The 15,929-nt window shown below is 41.7% G+C and overlaps 1 protein-coding gene across 1 annotated transcript in view; it reads left to right on the forward strand.

Annotated features, from left to right (window-relative positions):
* Positions 1-2,560: 2,560 nt before the first annotated feature.
* Positions 2,561-15,929, forward strand: part of P3H2 (prolyl 3-hydroxylase 2) — a 167,498-nt gene continuing 154,129 nt past the window's right edge. Inside the window, exon 1 of the mRNA XM_080658184.1 lies at positions 2,561-3,373. Within this exon, the coding sequence (XP_080514310.1) occupies positions 2,894-3,373 (480 nt within the window). The 5' untranslated portion in view covers positions 2,561-2,893. The remainder of the gene's footprint in view (positions 3,374-15,929) is intronic.

Consider the following 15,929-nt stretch of genomic DNA (forward strand, 5'->3'; position numbering starts at 1 on the left):
CACAACAAAGTTTGGCAACCATTGTTCATAAGGAATTGTATTGACCAAGTTCAATGTATGATTCTTGCACCAAGAGCCTCAGCATCACCAAGGAACTTGTTAGAAATGAACATTTTGAGGCTCCACCCTAAACTTAGTGAGTCAGAAACTCTGAGAGGGAACTCAGTTGACTAGGAAATGGCCCCGGTAAAGAAAAAGTGCCACCTTGGCACACCCAGCAAGACATGCAGGAGTTCGAGGGATCCAGGGAGGACTGTCTTTCTCAACGCAGAGTTGATTCCACTGGGCAGAGCATTGCTTGAAATCAACTTCTTGGCCCTGCATGACTCTTACCACCATATTGCCATGAACTTCGGTCCTAATCCAGGCTTAAAAGGCAGATCAGATTGTCCTTGGGAAAGGCAGATGGAGAGATGGTACCTCTCAGATTCATGAATACTCCACAGCACCTGGAGCCCTGAGTTATTCTCTGAACTAAGACATTGACTCTAGATCAGTGGTTCTCAATCTTTACTTCACATTAGAATCAACTAGGGAACTATTTAAAAATCTCAATGCTCAGGCCATACCCCAAATTAATCAAATAACAGTATCTCAGAGTGAGAGCCAGATATCACTATTTTTGCCTTCTTGGGTGATTCCAATGTTCAAGCAAATTTGAGATGTCAATTGAACACTTTCTATAAAGTCAGGGAGGATTTGTACAGAGGGAGATAAAGTAGTAAGACATGTAGCGCATGTCTTGAAAGCACATGGCCTGTTTGGAGGTCAGTGGAAAGTTTGGTACGGCTACAGCCTATAAGTTTTTAACTCTCTGCCAATGTCAACTCTTCTCTAAGTTTTCCTAGATCCTTCCACCAGAAATCTTTGCAGGCTCTGATTTTCTATAGCACTTTGAATCTAATCTAACATGTACCACATTCTACCTTATATCATAGTCCTGTACTTCATGTTTGTCTCCTATACAACATTGTAAGATCCAGGGATAAGGGCCCTGGCTTATTTGTCTCTTCTCTCCACTAGAACACCTACTTTGAGAGTAGGCATCCAAAGATATGAATTTAATCGACAAATATTAAATAATATGTAAATGTCACAGAATATAAAGGTTATCTATGGTTAAGCATCCCCACACAGCAGGAATCCCTAGTCTACTATACTTCAAAATGTCCCACGAGTGGACTGATAACTTTGGACTCCAAAATCTTTATCTGAAAAGAGAGACAATCCCTAGAGAAAATGTCTAGGCAGATAAGTCAAGTGTAAATTCTGGAAAATTGAATATCCAAAGTACACACTCAGCTCCAAACTGGAGTTTTTCCATCAGTGGGATGAGCCAAATGAGTGAACTTTGATGGGGAAAAAATAATAAGAACATGATTTGGGGGAATCCCTTGGAGTAACAGAACCAAGGCTGTTCATCCTCAGAGCAGTTAAACTCAACAAAATTAATGAAGGAATGAGCATGAAACTCTGGTAACCTCCCGGGCATAGTGGTGATTCCTCACAAAAGCCTTCTTTAGGAAATTCATATCAACTGCATGATATATGAGGTTCTTTACCATTGCCCTTCCCTCTTACTCACCATCCCTGTAGCCAAGAAGACTTTGGTGAAATTGCTATGGCACTAGGAGACCACAGGAATGCCTTCAGGAGGCAGGCTGGAGTCAAGGGTCCAGCGGATAAGCTCTCAGGAATCCTTGTGAGAGTGTGGCGCCAAGGCACAGGAAAGAGGGGAACAACTTGCCTCGGAAGGGATTTATGAGAGAGGAGAAGCAGAGGAACAGGAAAGCCTTCAGCTAGTCCTTTGGAATCTGGCAGCCATTTCTGTCAGCTTTCCCATTCCTAGATTGATACTCATTGCTTAAGCCCCGCGGGTACTGGATTTATTAAATTGCCTCTTTGTTCAACTCTTAGAAGAATTTATATCTGAAAACTATATGATGTCTTGGGACATTTGTCTGCTGTAGGGAGGAGGGAACTGAGGCTCAGTTGCACAAGGTCTCACTGTGGGTAAACAGGGGCAGAATTGAAGGCAGCTGCTCCTTCCTCTGAGTTATCTGTGTCCTGTAATAGCACCTTCTGCACAGAAAGGCGGACTCTTGATTGCCCCTCCCGCCCCGCCCGCTGCTCCAATACCCAGACCCACCCCCACACACATTGGCTGAGAAGGCCAGGGAGGAACCCTCCCTAAGGGAAGGAACTCTAAGCTTTGAATCCCAAGACCCAGGGGTGAGGCTTTCCTTTGCCCCTTCACAGGTCTATAAACTGGGACTGATCGCTCTTGTCAAGCCCCACAACTGGGCCAAATGGCCCTCCAGTACTGCCCTCACAGCCTGAGATGAAGCACCCGTGCTTCCTCTGAAGGTGAAGGCCTCTGTAAACTGTGAAGTCAGGTACAAACTCCAGAAAAGGATTAGAACCTTCACTTCCCTGAGCCAGATTTTCTTCTTCTCCAAAAAAGACGTGATCCTATCCATTCTGCAATCTAGAAGGGGAACCACGTATAGAGCTTCACCCGCCCAGGTTGCCCTCAAGAGGCACTGGCTCTGCTCTCAGGCTGGCACTTGGGTGAGCAGCCCTTGGCATCCCTGTGGCTGCAGCCCTCCCGGAGCCGGCAGGGCGCGCGCTGAGCTCCGGCGGGAGGCTCGTGGACTATCGGGCAGCAGGAGGAGCGTGTGAGTTGTGGGCGTCCCTTTAAGAGCTGCCGGCCGGCCGGCCTCCGCCTCTCAGTCCTCCGAGTGCCGGCGGTCACCGGTCACCTGGGACTCACAGGGCAGTCTGATCGCGGCGGGGCCAGTGCTCTCGCCCTTGGAGGTGGGAGTAGGGGCACCGACGCCAGGTGCGGGAGCGGCCTGGAGCGTGGCCGTCCTGCGTCTCTCCGAGGCGGAGGATGCGGGAGCGCATCTGGGCGCTGCTGCCGCTGCTGCTGCTGCTGCTGCTGCTGCTGCTACCGCCGCCGCTGTGGGGCGGCCCCCCGGACAGCCCGCGCCCGGAGCTGGAGCCCGAGCCAGGGCCTCTGCAGCCCTACGACTTGCTCTATGCCAGCGGCGTGGCCGCCTACTACAGCGGGGACTACGAGCTTGCCGTGCGCGACTTGGAAGGGGCGCTGCGCAGCCACCGGCGCCTGAGGCAGATCCGCGCGCGTTGTGCCCGCCACTGCGCCGCGCGCCGCCCGCTCGCGCCCCCCGGTGCGGGGCCGGGGGCAGAGCTGCCCTTCTTCCGCGCGGTGCTGGAGCGGGCGCGCTGCTACCGGAGCTGCGAGACCCAGCGCCTAGGTGGCCCCGCGTCCCGCCACCAGGTCAGCGAGGATGTGCGCAGCGACTTCCAGCGCCGAGTGCCCTACAACTACCTGCAGCGAGCCTACATCAAGGTACCCAGTCCGCACACCTAAGCTCCCTGTGGCTCCAGGTGCTCTCCTGAGTCCCTGCCACTGTTGTTTTCTTGCCAGATTTGGTCTCTTTTAATGTTTCGTTCTTTTTTTTTTTTAATTTATTGGTTTGACATTGGTTAATAAGATTGTATAAGTTCAGGTGTACAATTCTATAATACATCATATATATATATAGTGTGTGGGTGTGTGTTCACCATCCAATGTCAGGTGACCTCTTTTGGCCACCATTTATCCCCTTTTTACCCTCTTCCACCACCCCCACCTCCTTTTCCTTCTGGTAATCACTATACTGTTGTCTGTGTCTATGAGGTTTTTGTTTTGTTTTTGCTTAATCCCATCACCTTTTTCACCTAGTTTCCCAACCCCCCTTCCTTCCGACAGCTGTCAATTTGTTCTCTGTATCTGTGAGCCTATTTCTGTTTTGTTTGTTAGTTTATTTTGTCCATTACATTCCACATATAAGTGAAATCATATGGTACTTGTCTTTCTCTGACTGGCTTATTTCACTTACCATAATACTCTTCATGTCTGTCCATGTTGCAAAAGATAAGATTTCCTTCTTTTTTTATGACTATTATTCCATTGTGTAAATGTACCAGAGCCTTATATAGAGAACCTTAAAGATTGCACCAAAAAAACTACTAGAACTGATAAATGAATTCAGTAGAGTGGCAGGATACAAAATAAATACCCAGAAATCAGTTGCATTTTTTTTATATACCAATAATCAACTATCAGAAAGGGAACCTAAAAAAAAAAAAATCCCACTTACAATTGCATAAAAATACATTGGAATAAATTTAAACAAGGATGTATATACTCAGAAAATTATAAGACACTAGAGAAAGAAATTGAAGAAGATACAAATAAGTGGAAACATATACCATGCTCATGGATAGGAAGAATTAAAATCATTAAAATGTCCATAGTGCCCAAAGCAATCAATAGATTCAACACAATTCTTATCAAGATACCAAATGGAATATTTCACAGAACTAGTACAAATATTCCAAAATTTTATATGGAACTACAAAGGACCCCAAAAAGAGACAGCAATCTTGAGAAAGAACAACAAAGTTGGAGGAATCACACTACCTGATATCAAACAGTACTACAAGGCCATAGTAATCCTTTAATGTTTCTGTCATGTGTTTGTGGATTCAGGTATCTGGTGGTGTGAGCTCTGTAACCAACACTAGATGAAGCTGGGCAAGCTGTTAGCTCTGTTGCTATCAGCCTCTTTCTCTCAAAAAGGACTGTGCTGATAAGACGATGTTTAAAGTCCCCACTAAGCACTAATCCTTGAGACGTTGTCAGAGTTGGGGTCTAGCATAAGGTTTCTCTCACTTCATTTCTTGGTGTAGCTCCACACCCATTTCTCTGCTGTTTCCACTCCTTCATCCCTCCTACACGCTAGTCTGTAACTTTTCTCTGACGTTTAAAAGAAAGCATTCTCAAAATAGGAGATGAAAGTAGGTTTGCTCTGAAATAAATTTCTCTCTCTTCTCCCCTGCATCTACAAAAGTTTAAGATCAAAGGTTAAAGAGAAGGAATGCTTGGAGAGGTGAAATCTGTGTGAGGCAATCTCACTAAGGCTTCCAGTTTCTGGAGGTAAGTGTTAGGCTGGGTTATACATCATCAGATGCCCAGTGCTCTCGTTCTGTTTTTATTTTTGTGTATTCAACTTGCCTGAACTTAGTGTCAGGAGGTATGCAATATATATTAAAATTTTCCCCATATCCACAATGTTGAAGATCTATCTGGATGCTTCAGCAGAGAGCACTTAGTTTGTGGTCCTCAACCGCAACCCCACTCTTACTCATGTTGCTCTTAACTGTCCGCCTTTCTATGTCAATATATCAATGTCTCTTCTACAACTGTTGAAGTGGCAGTTCATGCCTGCCAGTGTACCAGGCTACATTTCTGGGGTGGTGAAATACACATTATGTGCAGATATCCAGGTGCGTTTTGCAGCTCCTCCCTCAATGTCTCTTCCCTCAAGCTTTCAGGAGATTTGCAGATGTGGGTGGAGTTCAGGAAATCACAACATGGGCAAACTCTTAACTCCCAGTGTTGTGGCTAAGATGCTGGACTTCACTATATGATATTGGGCAAGAAATAAGGAGAGAGCCTTGAGTCCTTTCCAGGATTTGTCTTCTGTTTACTTGTGCCTCCTATTAGATTTGTAAAGGCATGCAAATCTGATTTCTTTTGAATAAGTGGACAGTTTTGGTGGTCTTTCAAAAATCAGTCAATGGTAAGTGGAGAGGGGACCTTGAGTGCCTGACAGCTGAAGATATATAAGCTAGTTCCCAGGGCAGAGTGTGGGTGGTCCCCTGTAATATACTCTTCCCAGGAGTCACAGATGTGAGCTTGGCAGTCCTGCTGAGAGCTCTGTCACACATCTTGGGCAGATTTTCTTTTCTCAGGTCCTATAAAAATAAATAACCATGAGGTAACAAAATGTGTGTTTCTTCGGTCCTGTAATTAAGCTTGCTTCACTGTAAATGTTAGCATTTATGTCATTCTACTGCTCCTGTCCCATGGCTGGAGGTCAAAGAAGGTGACACCAATAGGTTTAACATGCGTCACATTGCTGCAATGAATTGATTACAGGAGTTAGTCATTCATGGGCACCTCCATGGGTGAACTACTAGGTGTGGTCTGATGAACGCATGAAGTTTAAAAGTTCTTTTAAAAATATGTGAAGCAATGTAAAAAATAAATTACCAGCAATGTTTCTAAGAGTAGAACAAATCTTGTATCTTCTCCATATTCACTCCTTCTCCTATAGGCAAGTCTTTTTGGATCCATGTAATTGATCATGTCTTTGGAAATTCATTTTTGATGGTTGGAATTTGCAGGGATATTTTTTGTGAATGTCGAATAAGATGCATCATGGTTCTCTCCCCTCCCTCTACAGTTTTAAGCCTTTGCTTGGCTTCCAAGGAATTTGGAATTTCACACACACACACACACACACAATCTTTTGAGAATAAAACAAAAAATCTCAAATAATAATGGAATATCCTGACAGACATGGATCCTAAAGTTCATTCCCTGATGATACAATGAGGAGTTCCCTGCATGTGCTTGGATATGGTCATGTTGCTGTTGAATTACTTATGATCAATGATCCAGTTTGCACTTGAAAAAAGATAATCTTGGGCCAGGTTAATTTCAGTGAGGACTCTACAGTCAGGATTTGAGAATGGCAAATCTATAATCTAGTCAGAATTAGTGGGCTTCCTAGAGATAAGGAAGTACAGTTATTCTCGCTAGGGCTTTACAAACTGTGGAAGCTTTTGAGAGACGCTGCTCCTCCCACCCCTAAATCCCAGGAAGTGAGACATTGATGGAAGCAGATCCTTTATGCTAGGGTGTTGGAAGGGAAGAATTGAATTTTGTGAAATCTGAGTCCCGTCCAGATCAATTTCACATTTCCCTGACAAGGAAAGGGAGACTCAAAGAGTGAAAGGTGCTTGCCCAGTGTCACCTGATTTGATTTGATGAAATGAACACAGGACTAGAATTCAGGAGTCTGAGCTCTGACAATAACTGATGCCCATGCTTGTGCTGTGCCCACTGCCCCATGGGGCTACCGCAGGTCCCAGGGAATGCTTTAGTCTCCAGGGCTATCCTTCTGCCAGATTTGGACAGCTCCAGGGATGAGCTGATCCTTGTCCTGCGAGATACCAGACACACAGTGCACTTATCTTAAGGCCTGCTCTGTAGAATCTTCCTTAAGATCTGGCATGTTTATCTGAACAGCTATGAGACAACAGTTCCACCTGGTTCTTAGCCAGGGAAAGACTTTTGATTCTTTCAAACTTTTGATTTCTGATTGTAAGATATAACTCATGATTCATAGCCTAAACTCTAAAATAAAGCTTTTATCACAGTATTCTATGGGAAACCTTCATTGGTTTCCCCTTGCTACCATATATAGCCCACCTAGTTTAATACAGCATCTATAGTCTGGCTCCCCCTTAACTCTACCAACCCTGTCTTCCCCCCCCCCCCGCCCGCCACCCCCCGCACTCTGCCACCCTCCAGCCAGAGGGAACAATAGATGCCTGGTCTTATGTGTCTCACACTTTTGCACATCTGGGCTTTGTTTATTCTTCTTTGGGAGGCATGTAGGCTCTGGAATGGGATAGTCCTGATATTGAACTTCAGCTCCTCAATCTCTAGCTGTGTGATGGTGAGCAAATTTTATATAATTTCTGATCTTCTCTTGCCCCCTTTGCAAAATGGGGAAATGATAGGATGTACCTGACTGTTTGGATCGGGTTTCAGAGGAGATTTATGTAAAGCGCCCAGGACAAGGTCTCTTTCTCTCGGAACACTGGAGCCATGTTTCTGCTTATTATTAATTCTAATAGTAGATGTTTCCTTCTCTACGTGTTGAAATGGTAACTCAACTACTACAAATGTACCTATTTGGGTGAGGTCCTCTTTCACTCCCTGTGCAACTCCCAACAATCCATCATTCCTCCCTCCTCTGAATGTCCAGCCACAGAGAAGAATTTGTTCTTCGCATATCATGTTTCACTTTCAACCTTGTTTTGGGAAATTCATATATTTGCCTATCACTTACATGAGCTCCTTGAGATTAAGAACTCTCTTAGTCATTGTTATATCTCCTAAAACAGGAGTTTTCAGATCCGTGTGATTATTAGACAGATGATTATTCTTAATCATCTGGGTATTAAAAATGTGATTTAACATGAGAGCTTTGGGGCCAGTAGGTCGGAGTTGGGTCCTCAGCATCTGTATCCCCCCAAATACCTAAACCAGGGGCAAAAGCAGTTAACGCTCAGTATATATTTGCTGAATAAATAATAGCTTGATTCCTCATGCATGAAATATTGTTGAGAAAGATTGCAGTGTGGTGGCCGAGGTTGCCCCACACTAGTTACTTGGTTTCCTGGCTGGTTGGTTGGAGGAGAAAGTTACAGAAGGACTATAGATTGTTTTTGACTTGACACTCTTCTATTTGCAGGTTCTGGCTAGTGTTGCAAAACTCCTTTCCCTCCCTCTTCATCCCGACACCCCCCACCCCCACCCCACACACACTCATGTAATTCTTATTACTTAAAACTGTGCTTCAGAAAATCCTTGACACATTGTGCTTGCCTTATGTACATTTGTTGAATTTAAACAAATGCAGAGAGAGCCTTTTATTTATTTATTTTTTCTCATCTGTGTGCTTTATAATCTGGAAACTTGAATGGTATCTCTTTTTCTCCTGCTATTTCAGCCATTTAAGAAAAAACAAAGAAACCTAGTGCTGTTTATTTTATTTTATTTTTTTACTTAAAACAAGCCTGCTCCTGCATGCCTTGTTTCTGAGTTGGTGCTTTGTACTATTTGACCTTTGTATTTTCCTCAGAATTAAAGGAGCACAGAAAGAAAATGTAATTAACTTAGGCAATGTTATCTCCCTCCTAGAATCATCTCTCTAAAACCCCCTTTTATTGACCATCATCTATCTTATGAGTGGTTGCTAGAAAAGAAAAAAGTAAGCTCAAGGAATTTTCTCACATCTATTCTTCTTTATGAACTTCTTTCTCTTTCTAGATGAATGCCTTAACAACAACAACAAAAATGGAAACCCTAGGCCACACATGCATGATATACATACTGTTAGTTTAGAATAAAAACCTTTCTCAAACCCCGTATTTAAATTTCTTTTTACCTACTTGTAGACTTTGTGCCTTTTATTCCCCCAATTATTTCAAATTGGAGGTTAATTTTATGTCTTAAAAATAGCTGTTCTAAAATCTTCCTACTGGGTGATTTTTTTGTGTAGCCAGCTCTTAGGTCCTGTGTGCTAAGCAGTTAGAATCCCAGTTGTCCCCTCATGGGGGCTGTCCATTTGAAGGCCCAGTCAGCTCTTCATTGCAATTACAAATAGTGACACAGAGGCTTAAAATTCAGTTAAATGAGGGTAGCAACTGCTTATAAGTTTTCTCCTATCTCAGCCTGGTGAATCAGGGATTCCTTTACAGGTTTTAATAACAGAAAGTAATAAACTGCTTGTCTCTCTTCATAGATCCCATCTTTGAGAATCAAGTGTATTCTGCCACTAATATAATTTGTTCACTGATAAACTCCAAAAGGATAGATAGCCTGTGGAATTCTTTTGGGAATGTTTGATAAAATGTCAGTTTCATGGGTGGGACTTGAGAAATTCTGAAAGGTGGGTGGGTTCACTTAAAATGAAAACTCCTCAGATTTGGTATAATAATGATTCTTTTGTATTGCTAAGGCATTCAGTAAACTGTGGATTTCTTAGAATCACAAATCTTGGGACTGGAAGGGACTCCAAGAGACCATCTTGTTCAATTCTCTCCCTCCAGGTAAAAGAATTGCTTTTGGGCAGTGAAAGAAGGGTGAGAGAGAGGGATAAGTACCATATTTGCTCAAGAAATGTGGTCTAGTAAAAGTATGGAGTAGTTATTTTTGCAACTATTAAAAATGCTACAATTTGAAAGACTCTCAGAGATCATGAAGAACTCTGTCCCTGTCACTTAATAACTATTAACATTGGCTTCAGAGGTTCCATGACAAATCAAGGTGGGTCAGCAAGGAGAGCTGGGTCCGGAATGCAGATATTCTAATGAAAGTTCCAGTGCTCTTTCTATACTCTATGTCATGGTCGTGGCTGCCTCTATGTAAATGGCCATGGCAGAATCTGTAAAGGGTAGCGTGGTGAACCAGTGGTGCAGTTGGGACTGAAGTGAACCTTTTGCTTCGGAGACAGGGCAGACAGGAGACAGATCTTCCCACACTGCCCCGCCCACCCTACATTTTCATTCACATGATGCATCGACCACTCAGCCAAGAGTCACAGTTGTCTGGTGGAAAATTTTGCATTCCTCGCTGGGAAAAATAATTTCTCCTGTCTTTTTTTCCATTCAGCTTCTATCCTATAATTCATTTTCTTTCCTTTCATTTATCCCTCCTTTCCCATTCTCTGACTTCCTAGCCATGTAATTTTCATGAGACCTGGCCCTCCTTTGCCAAATAGCTCAGACACATCTTTAAAAAAAAAGTGTTTCGGATTCAGACTTCTGAGTGGCATGAGTTAGTGCTTGTGTATGATTTTCAGTTTTTAGAACTGCTGAGGGCAACAGACTACTGTTGGAAAAAGCCAATTTCGCTCGACTACACTCCTTTCTGCTTTACTTAGTTTTCTATGCTTATTTCGGACTTTCTCCCTTTCCTCCCCCATTCCTTGCCCTATTGGTGACCTACATGGTGAGAGAGAGACTTGAGGGGAACAATTAGAGGGAAGAGACTTGCAGGTAGTGGTAGAGGCAATGTCAGGTTTCTGAATATAATACAATGAAGGGCATAGAGCTTCTTTGATACAAAGACATAGGCATCTACTTCTTTGAAACTTTTCGTATCCCTTTTCCTCATATGCCTTGTGTAAAACGTAGGCATATGTTAGGGAAGTTGTTACCCTTCCCCCTCTCAGCTCCCCATATTTCTGCAACTGCTCTCTGCCACATTCATGGAACATTAGTGTTCCAATCATCCCATTTTACAGATCGAATAATAAAACCCCAAAGCGAATCAAGTTGTCCATATTTACCCAGCCATTTAATGCAAAAACCAAGGTTAGAATTCAAGAACCCTGAGTCCAACCTCTGTAACACTGCTGATGACCACTATTGAAAGACCCACACTGAACACGTAAACTCAACAAAATTAAAACACACAGCCTGTCCCTGACATTATTTGCTGACTGGGATAGATCTAGAAAACAAAACCTACCATCTCCTTATGTGATGTTATTCCTTGCAGTGCTCTTCTGCCTACTTCTGGAAAAAACTCAGAAACAGGAACCTGGTCAGTGCTGTTCCCTAATAAACTTAATGAAAATTAATGAGGCAGAGAATCTTCTTTGGAAGGGAAATGAAAGAATAAGAGCCAGAGAGAGGATGACCCAAGATGGCAGGTTTTCCAGAAGTTCAGGGCTATCGGATTGATCCTGCTGGAATTCATCATCTGCAGATAATGGATTCAACTTTTGTGCAAGTAATGGGACCCTGCTGAAGACTGCAGTGTAATTATACTGGAATTCTGGATGGGAATGTAAGAAGGCAAAAGATGTAATCAAATAAATAAATCTAAAACAAAACAGAGAAGCTGTTAACAAACCCTGAATCCTAAGAAAGTTAATTGAGCCAATTTTGATTTATTCTTGCGTGAATGTTAGATTTTTAGCTTGCACTCTGCCAATATCAATAGACTTGCATGAAGAAATGAACACATAATTAGGACTACAGAAACAGTGAAATTACCTTAAAACTAAATTTGGCTGTTTTTGAAAATGATCTCAAATTATAGTATCAAAGAGAAATCCAGAACACCATACTAATAATTTCCCCACTGAAGCAAGAGCTATTTCTTAATAACATTTTTCAGATTGAGTCCAGAACCAGCAATCAGCATTTGATTCTCTCACAACCACCAGGGACAGACACTTTCACAGTCATTATTTCTATAGGATGACTAAGGGCTCAGTTACAGTGGAGTCTACAGATCTTAGGCAGTAGGCATTTAAGCTGGAGCTTCTCAAGCTTGGCTTATTGACATTTGGGATGAATAATTCTTTGTTCTGGTGGGCTGTTCTGAGAATTTTAGGATGGTTTGCAGCATCTCTGGCCATTATCAACTAGACAGCAGTATTAGCACACTCCACCCTACTCCAAGCTGTGACAACAACAAAAGTCTTCATATACATTGCAAATGTCTCTGGAGGGTGAAAATCAATCTACATAGAGAGCCACTGATTGAAACATTTAGCCATACTGAAGCTAACTGGACATTAAGGTTAGACAAGTACAAAATCAATTTTTTGACTATATGCTGGATGGCAAGGTGCCCACTGGTGAATCATGATATTTATGAGAAAGTTTGGCTACAACTTGAAATTTTTCATGAGGGGAAATCCATTGGAAATAGAACCTCTTTTCCCAAGATGCAAATCACTGGGCTCATATTCCACAGCTGGTGCTCCCCTGTGGCTGCATGCATCCAGGTTTGCAGGAAAGACCAGAGGCTCTGGCTTCCCTCTACTTACTGTCTGAACAGGACAGGATAGACTGCTTCAGCAACACAAGCTAGCACCTTCAGTCGTGAACTCTAAACTCCAGAATTAATGTATTTCTCATTCAACTTGGGAAGTACCCAGAGCCAACATTTAAAAGTAATCTACGGCAACTCTTAGGTTTTTTTGGGTTAGCTCTGTATCACTTATATCTGGAGAAAGCAGCTTGACTGAAACCCAAAATGCCAACCTGTAGAAGTCTGGACAGTGGAGGAAATAAGCGGGGCCAGAGGAAAGGAGAATGACATAGAGATGGAGAGAGAGAGAGAGTCAGAGGATGTCTCAGTCTGTTGAGGCTTCTAAGACAGAATACTCATAGACTGGGTAGCTTTTAAACACCAGACATTTATTTCTCATATTTTTAGTGGCAGGAAGGCCAACTTCTGAGAGCCCTGCTTCCTAGATAGCCATCTTTTCCCATTAACCACACATGATGGGAGGGGCCAGAAGCTTTCTGGGGCCTCTTTTATAAGGGCACTAATTGCATTCATGAGGGCTCTGCCTCCATGACCTAATGACCTCCTGAAGGCCTGGAGGCTAGGTTTCAACATATGAATTTTTGCAGGGATGCAAACATTCAGACTGTAACAGATTATGTGGTGGCAGTTCAGGGATGTTTTGTTTCAAAGCAATGGGATTAGGTATGGGAAGGACATAAGATTTAAGGTATATGAGAAATTCCATTTAGAAAAAACTGGTAATTTTTAACTTTTAGTTAGGAAAAAGACTAAGAAAGAAAAAACATTAGAAGTAGACATAATGGAGAATTAATTTAATCTGGAGTATAAGATGTTTTCAGGATAGATCTAATTGATCATATTTTTAAAAATAATATATACTATTCTGAGGCTTGAAAAATTAATATATGGTAATACATGAAATCATATCTTCAAGGAATTTTACTTTAATTATAGTTATAAAATATACCACTTCAAAACAAAGCTAAGTCCAAGTGAATTGTTGTTTTAGTGACTTTTTAAACTTGTTAAGGGAAATGCCATCATATGCCATTTCAGGTTTTATTGAAACCCTAGGTGTGGTTTGACCTGCCCTTTTACTGTGTGCCAAGTTCCCTACCCTCTTTCTGACTCAATATCTATCTCCGGGAAAAGATAGATAATAATAAAATAATAATAATAAAACCACATAACTCACAGGATTGATGTACAGATAAAAGGGGAAAATATTTTTCAAAGTCATGTATGAGGAATGAGCAAACAGATAAGATGAGAAATGAGGAAGAGGAGGTGTTAAAATCCTCATAAAAGACTAAGTCATTTATACAACATTCATCACTTCATGCAGCTACAATGTGTTCAACAATTTTCTGACTTTATTAGAATAACTTATTGGGTTTTAACATCAAAACCCAGTTCTATATTCATAGAAGTCCTGCTTTTTATTAGTAATATAAAGAGCTCACCCACATGGACCTGAGTTTTTTTATCTGGAAAACAGGGATGACAGACCTATTTCACAGGGTTCTGGTAAGAATTAAAAAAAAAAAAAAAAAAAGATTGTGGGCTCATGTAGGTCAGCACTGACACAGAAGAACTTGTTCCTTGCCTCAGGGTTTCTAGGCAGAGGGCAAACTTGTGAGGGCAGATGAAAGGCAGAAGAATAGGTGCATACATCATGATAAACTTAGAAGATATTAACACATACAGTAGGTACAGAAAACTTTGGATACACAAAACAAGAAGTTGACCTGGTCAGTTTGAGTCACGGACTTCACCTTCAGTTCTCTATACCTTGGAGTGCATGCTGACCAGCCTCCTTTCACCTTCAGGCTAAAGCAGAAATCCTCCTCTTAATGAGAAGTGGGGACTTCTTTTTTGTTGTGTTGAGAAAAGTCCTTTTGTTCTCCACTACATTCTTCAACACTCTGAATTCACAATTTCCGTGAGATTGTGGCCTCTTCTTTGTCTTTTTCAAAAAATGGGATTCTGTTCAAACACATTCCAAACCTTCTCTGTTTCATATTAATAGATAAAATCTCTCCCCACAGACCAACACGTCTTGGGAATTTTAAATCCCTGTAAGCCTTTTACCCACTCGGATCTTGAGTACCCATCAGAGATGGCCTAGGTTTGGAAATCAACAAACATCTCATCATCACAAACACCAAAAATGGGCCTGCTTCTTGTATAACAGGCAAATGGGAGAGAAGCTAAAAATAAATAAATAAATAAATAAATAAATAAATAAATAAATAAATAAATAATAAATAAATAAAAAGTAGAGTGTTATGAGTCTAGGGATCAAGCAATTTAGACTCTGTCCCCAGTCTGTCACTAACTTTTCTCTCCAGGCATGGAGGTCTCCATTTGGACAAGAGAAACGTTAGGCCAGATGGCTTATAAGAGTTCTTTTTATCTCTACCAGCCAGAGATTCTAAAATACTTTAGTGGACTGGTACAGAGAGCCAACGATCTACCTATGGAAAAGAAGAAAGGATGAGATAATGAAATGCAAAATAGAATGAAGATAAAAGGAGTTTAAAAGGAGATAAAAAAGCAAGTGTTTCCAGTGTGTCTGATGACAGTCAATCCATTTAAAACTTTCAAGAAGGTCACACTGGTATCTAATTTGGTGGTTCTTTAAGAGGTACAAGATAAGCTAGGGCACGTTCAGGAAGGACAAATAGATAGATACAAGACTCATAACTATGATGAGAAACAGTTGAAATAGAGATGAATAGACTAAAAAAAAAAAAGGTTTAAAAAATGCATCATCGGAGACATTCTCTTTTTTTTTCCATTTTGGAATTCCATCAGAAGTAGGTATTTATTTATTTATTTTTAATTCATTTTTAAATTGTTATTGTTGAAAGTATTACAAGTATCTCCCTCCTTTTCCCCTCCTTCCCCTCCCAAATCTGGTTCCCACCCTGCCCCAGGCCTTCACCACCCTATTGTCTGTGTTCATGGGCAATGCTTATATGCATATAAATTCTTTGGTTAATCTCCCCCCCTCCCCCCACTCCAGCATTTTCCTTTGAGATTCCTCAGTCTGTTGCATGTTTCCATGCCTCTGGTTCTATTTTATTCATCACTATATTATGTTCATTAGATTCCACATATAAGTGAGGTCATATATTTGCCTTTCTCTGACTAGCTTATTTTGCTTAGTATAATCATCTCCAGGTCCTTCCATGCTGTCTCAAAGGGTAATAGCTCCTTCTCTTTTATAGCTGCATAGTATTCCAGTGAGTAAATGTACTACAGTTTTTTATATTCATTCATCTACTGATGAGAACTTGGGCTGTTTCCAGATCTTAGCTATTGTAAATTGTGCTGCTATGAACATAGGGGTACATATGTATATTCTTTCTGATGGGTGTTTCAGAATTCTTAAGATATACTCCTAGAAGTGGGATCACTGGGTCAAATGGGAGTTCCATTTTTA

The sequence above is a fragment of the Plecotus auritus genome (assembly GCF_963455305.1).
Source record: "Plecotus auritus genome assembly, chromosome: 2".
NCBI classification, from domain to species: domain Eukaryota; kingdom Metazoa; phylum Chordata; class Mammalia; order Chiroptera; family Vespertilionidae; genus Plecotus; species Plecotus auritus.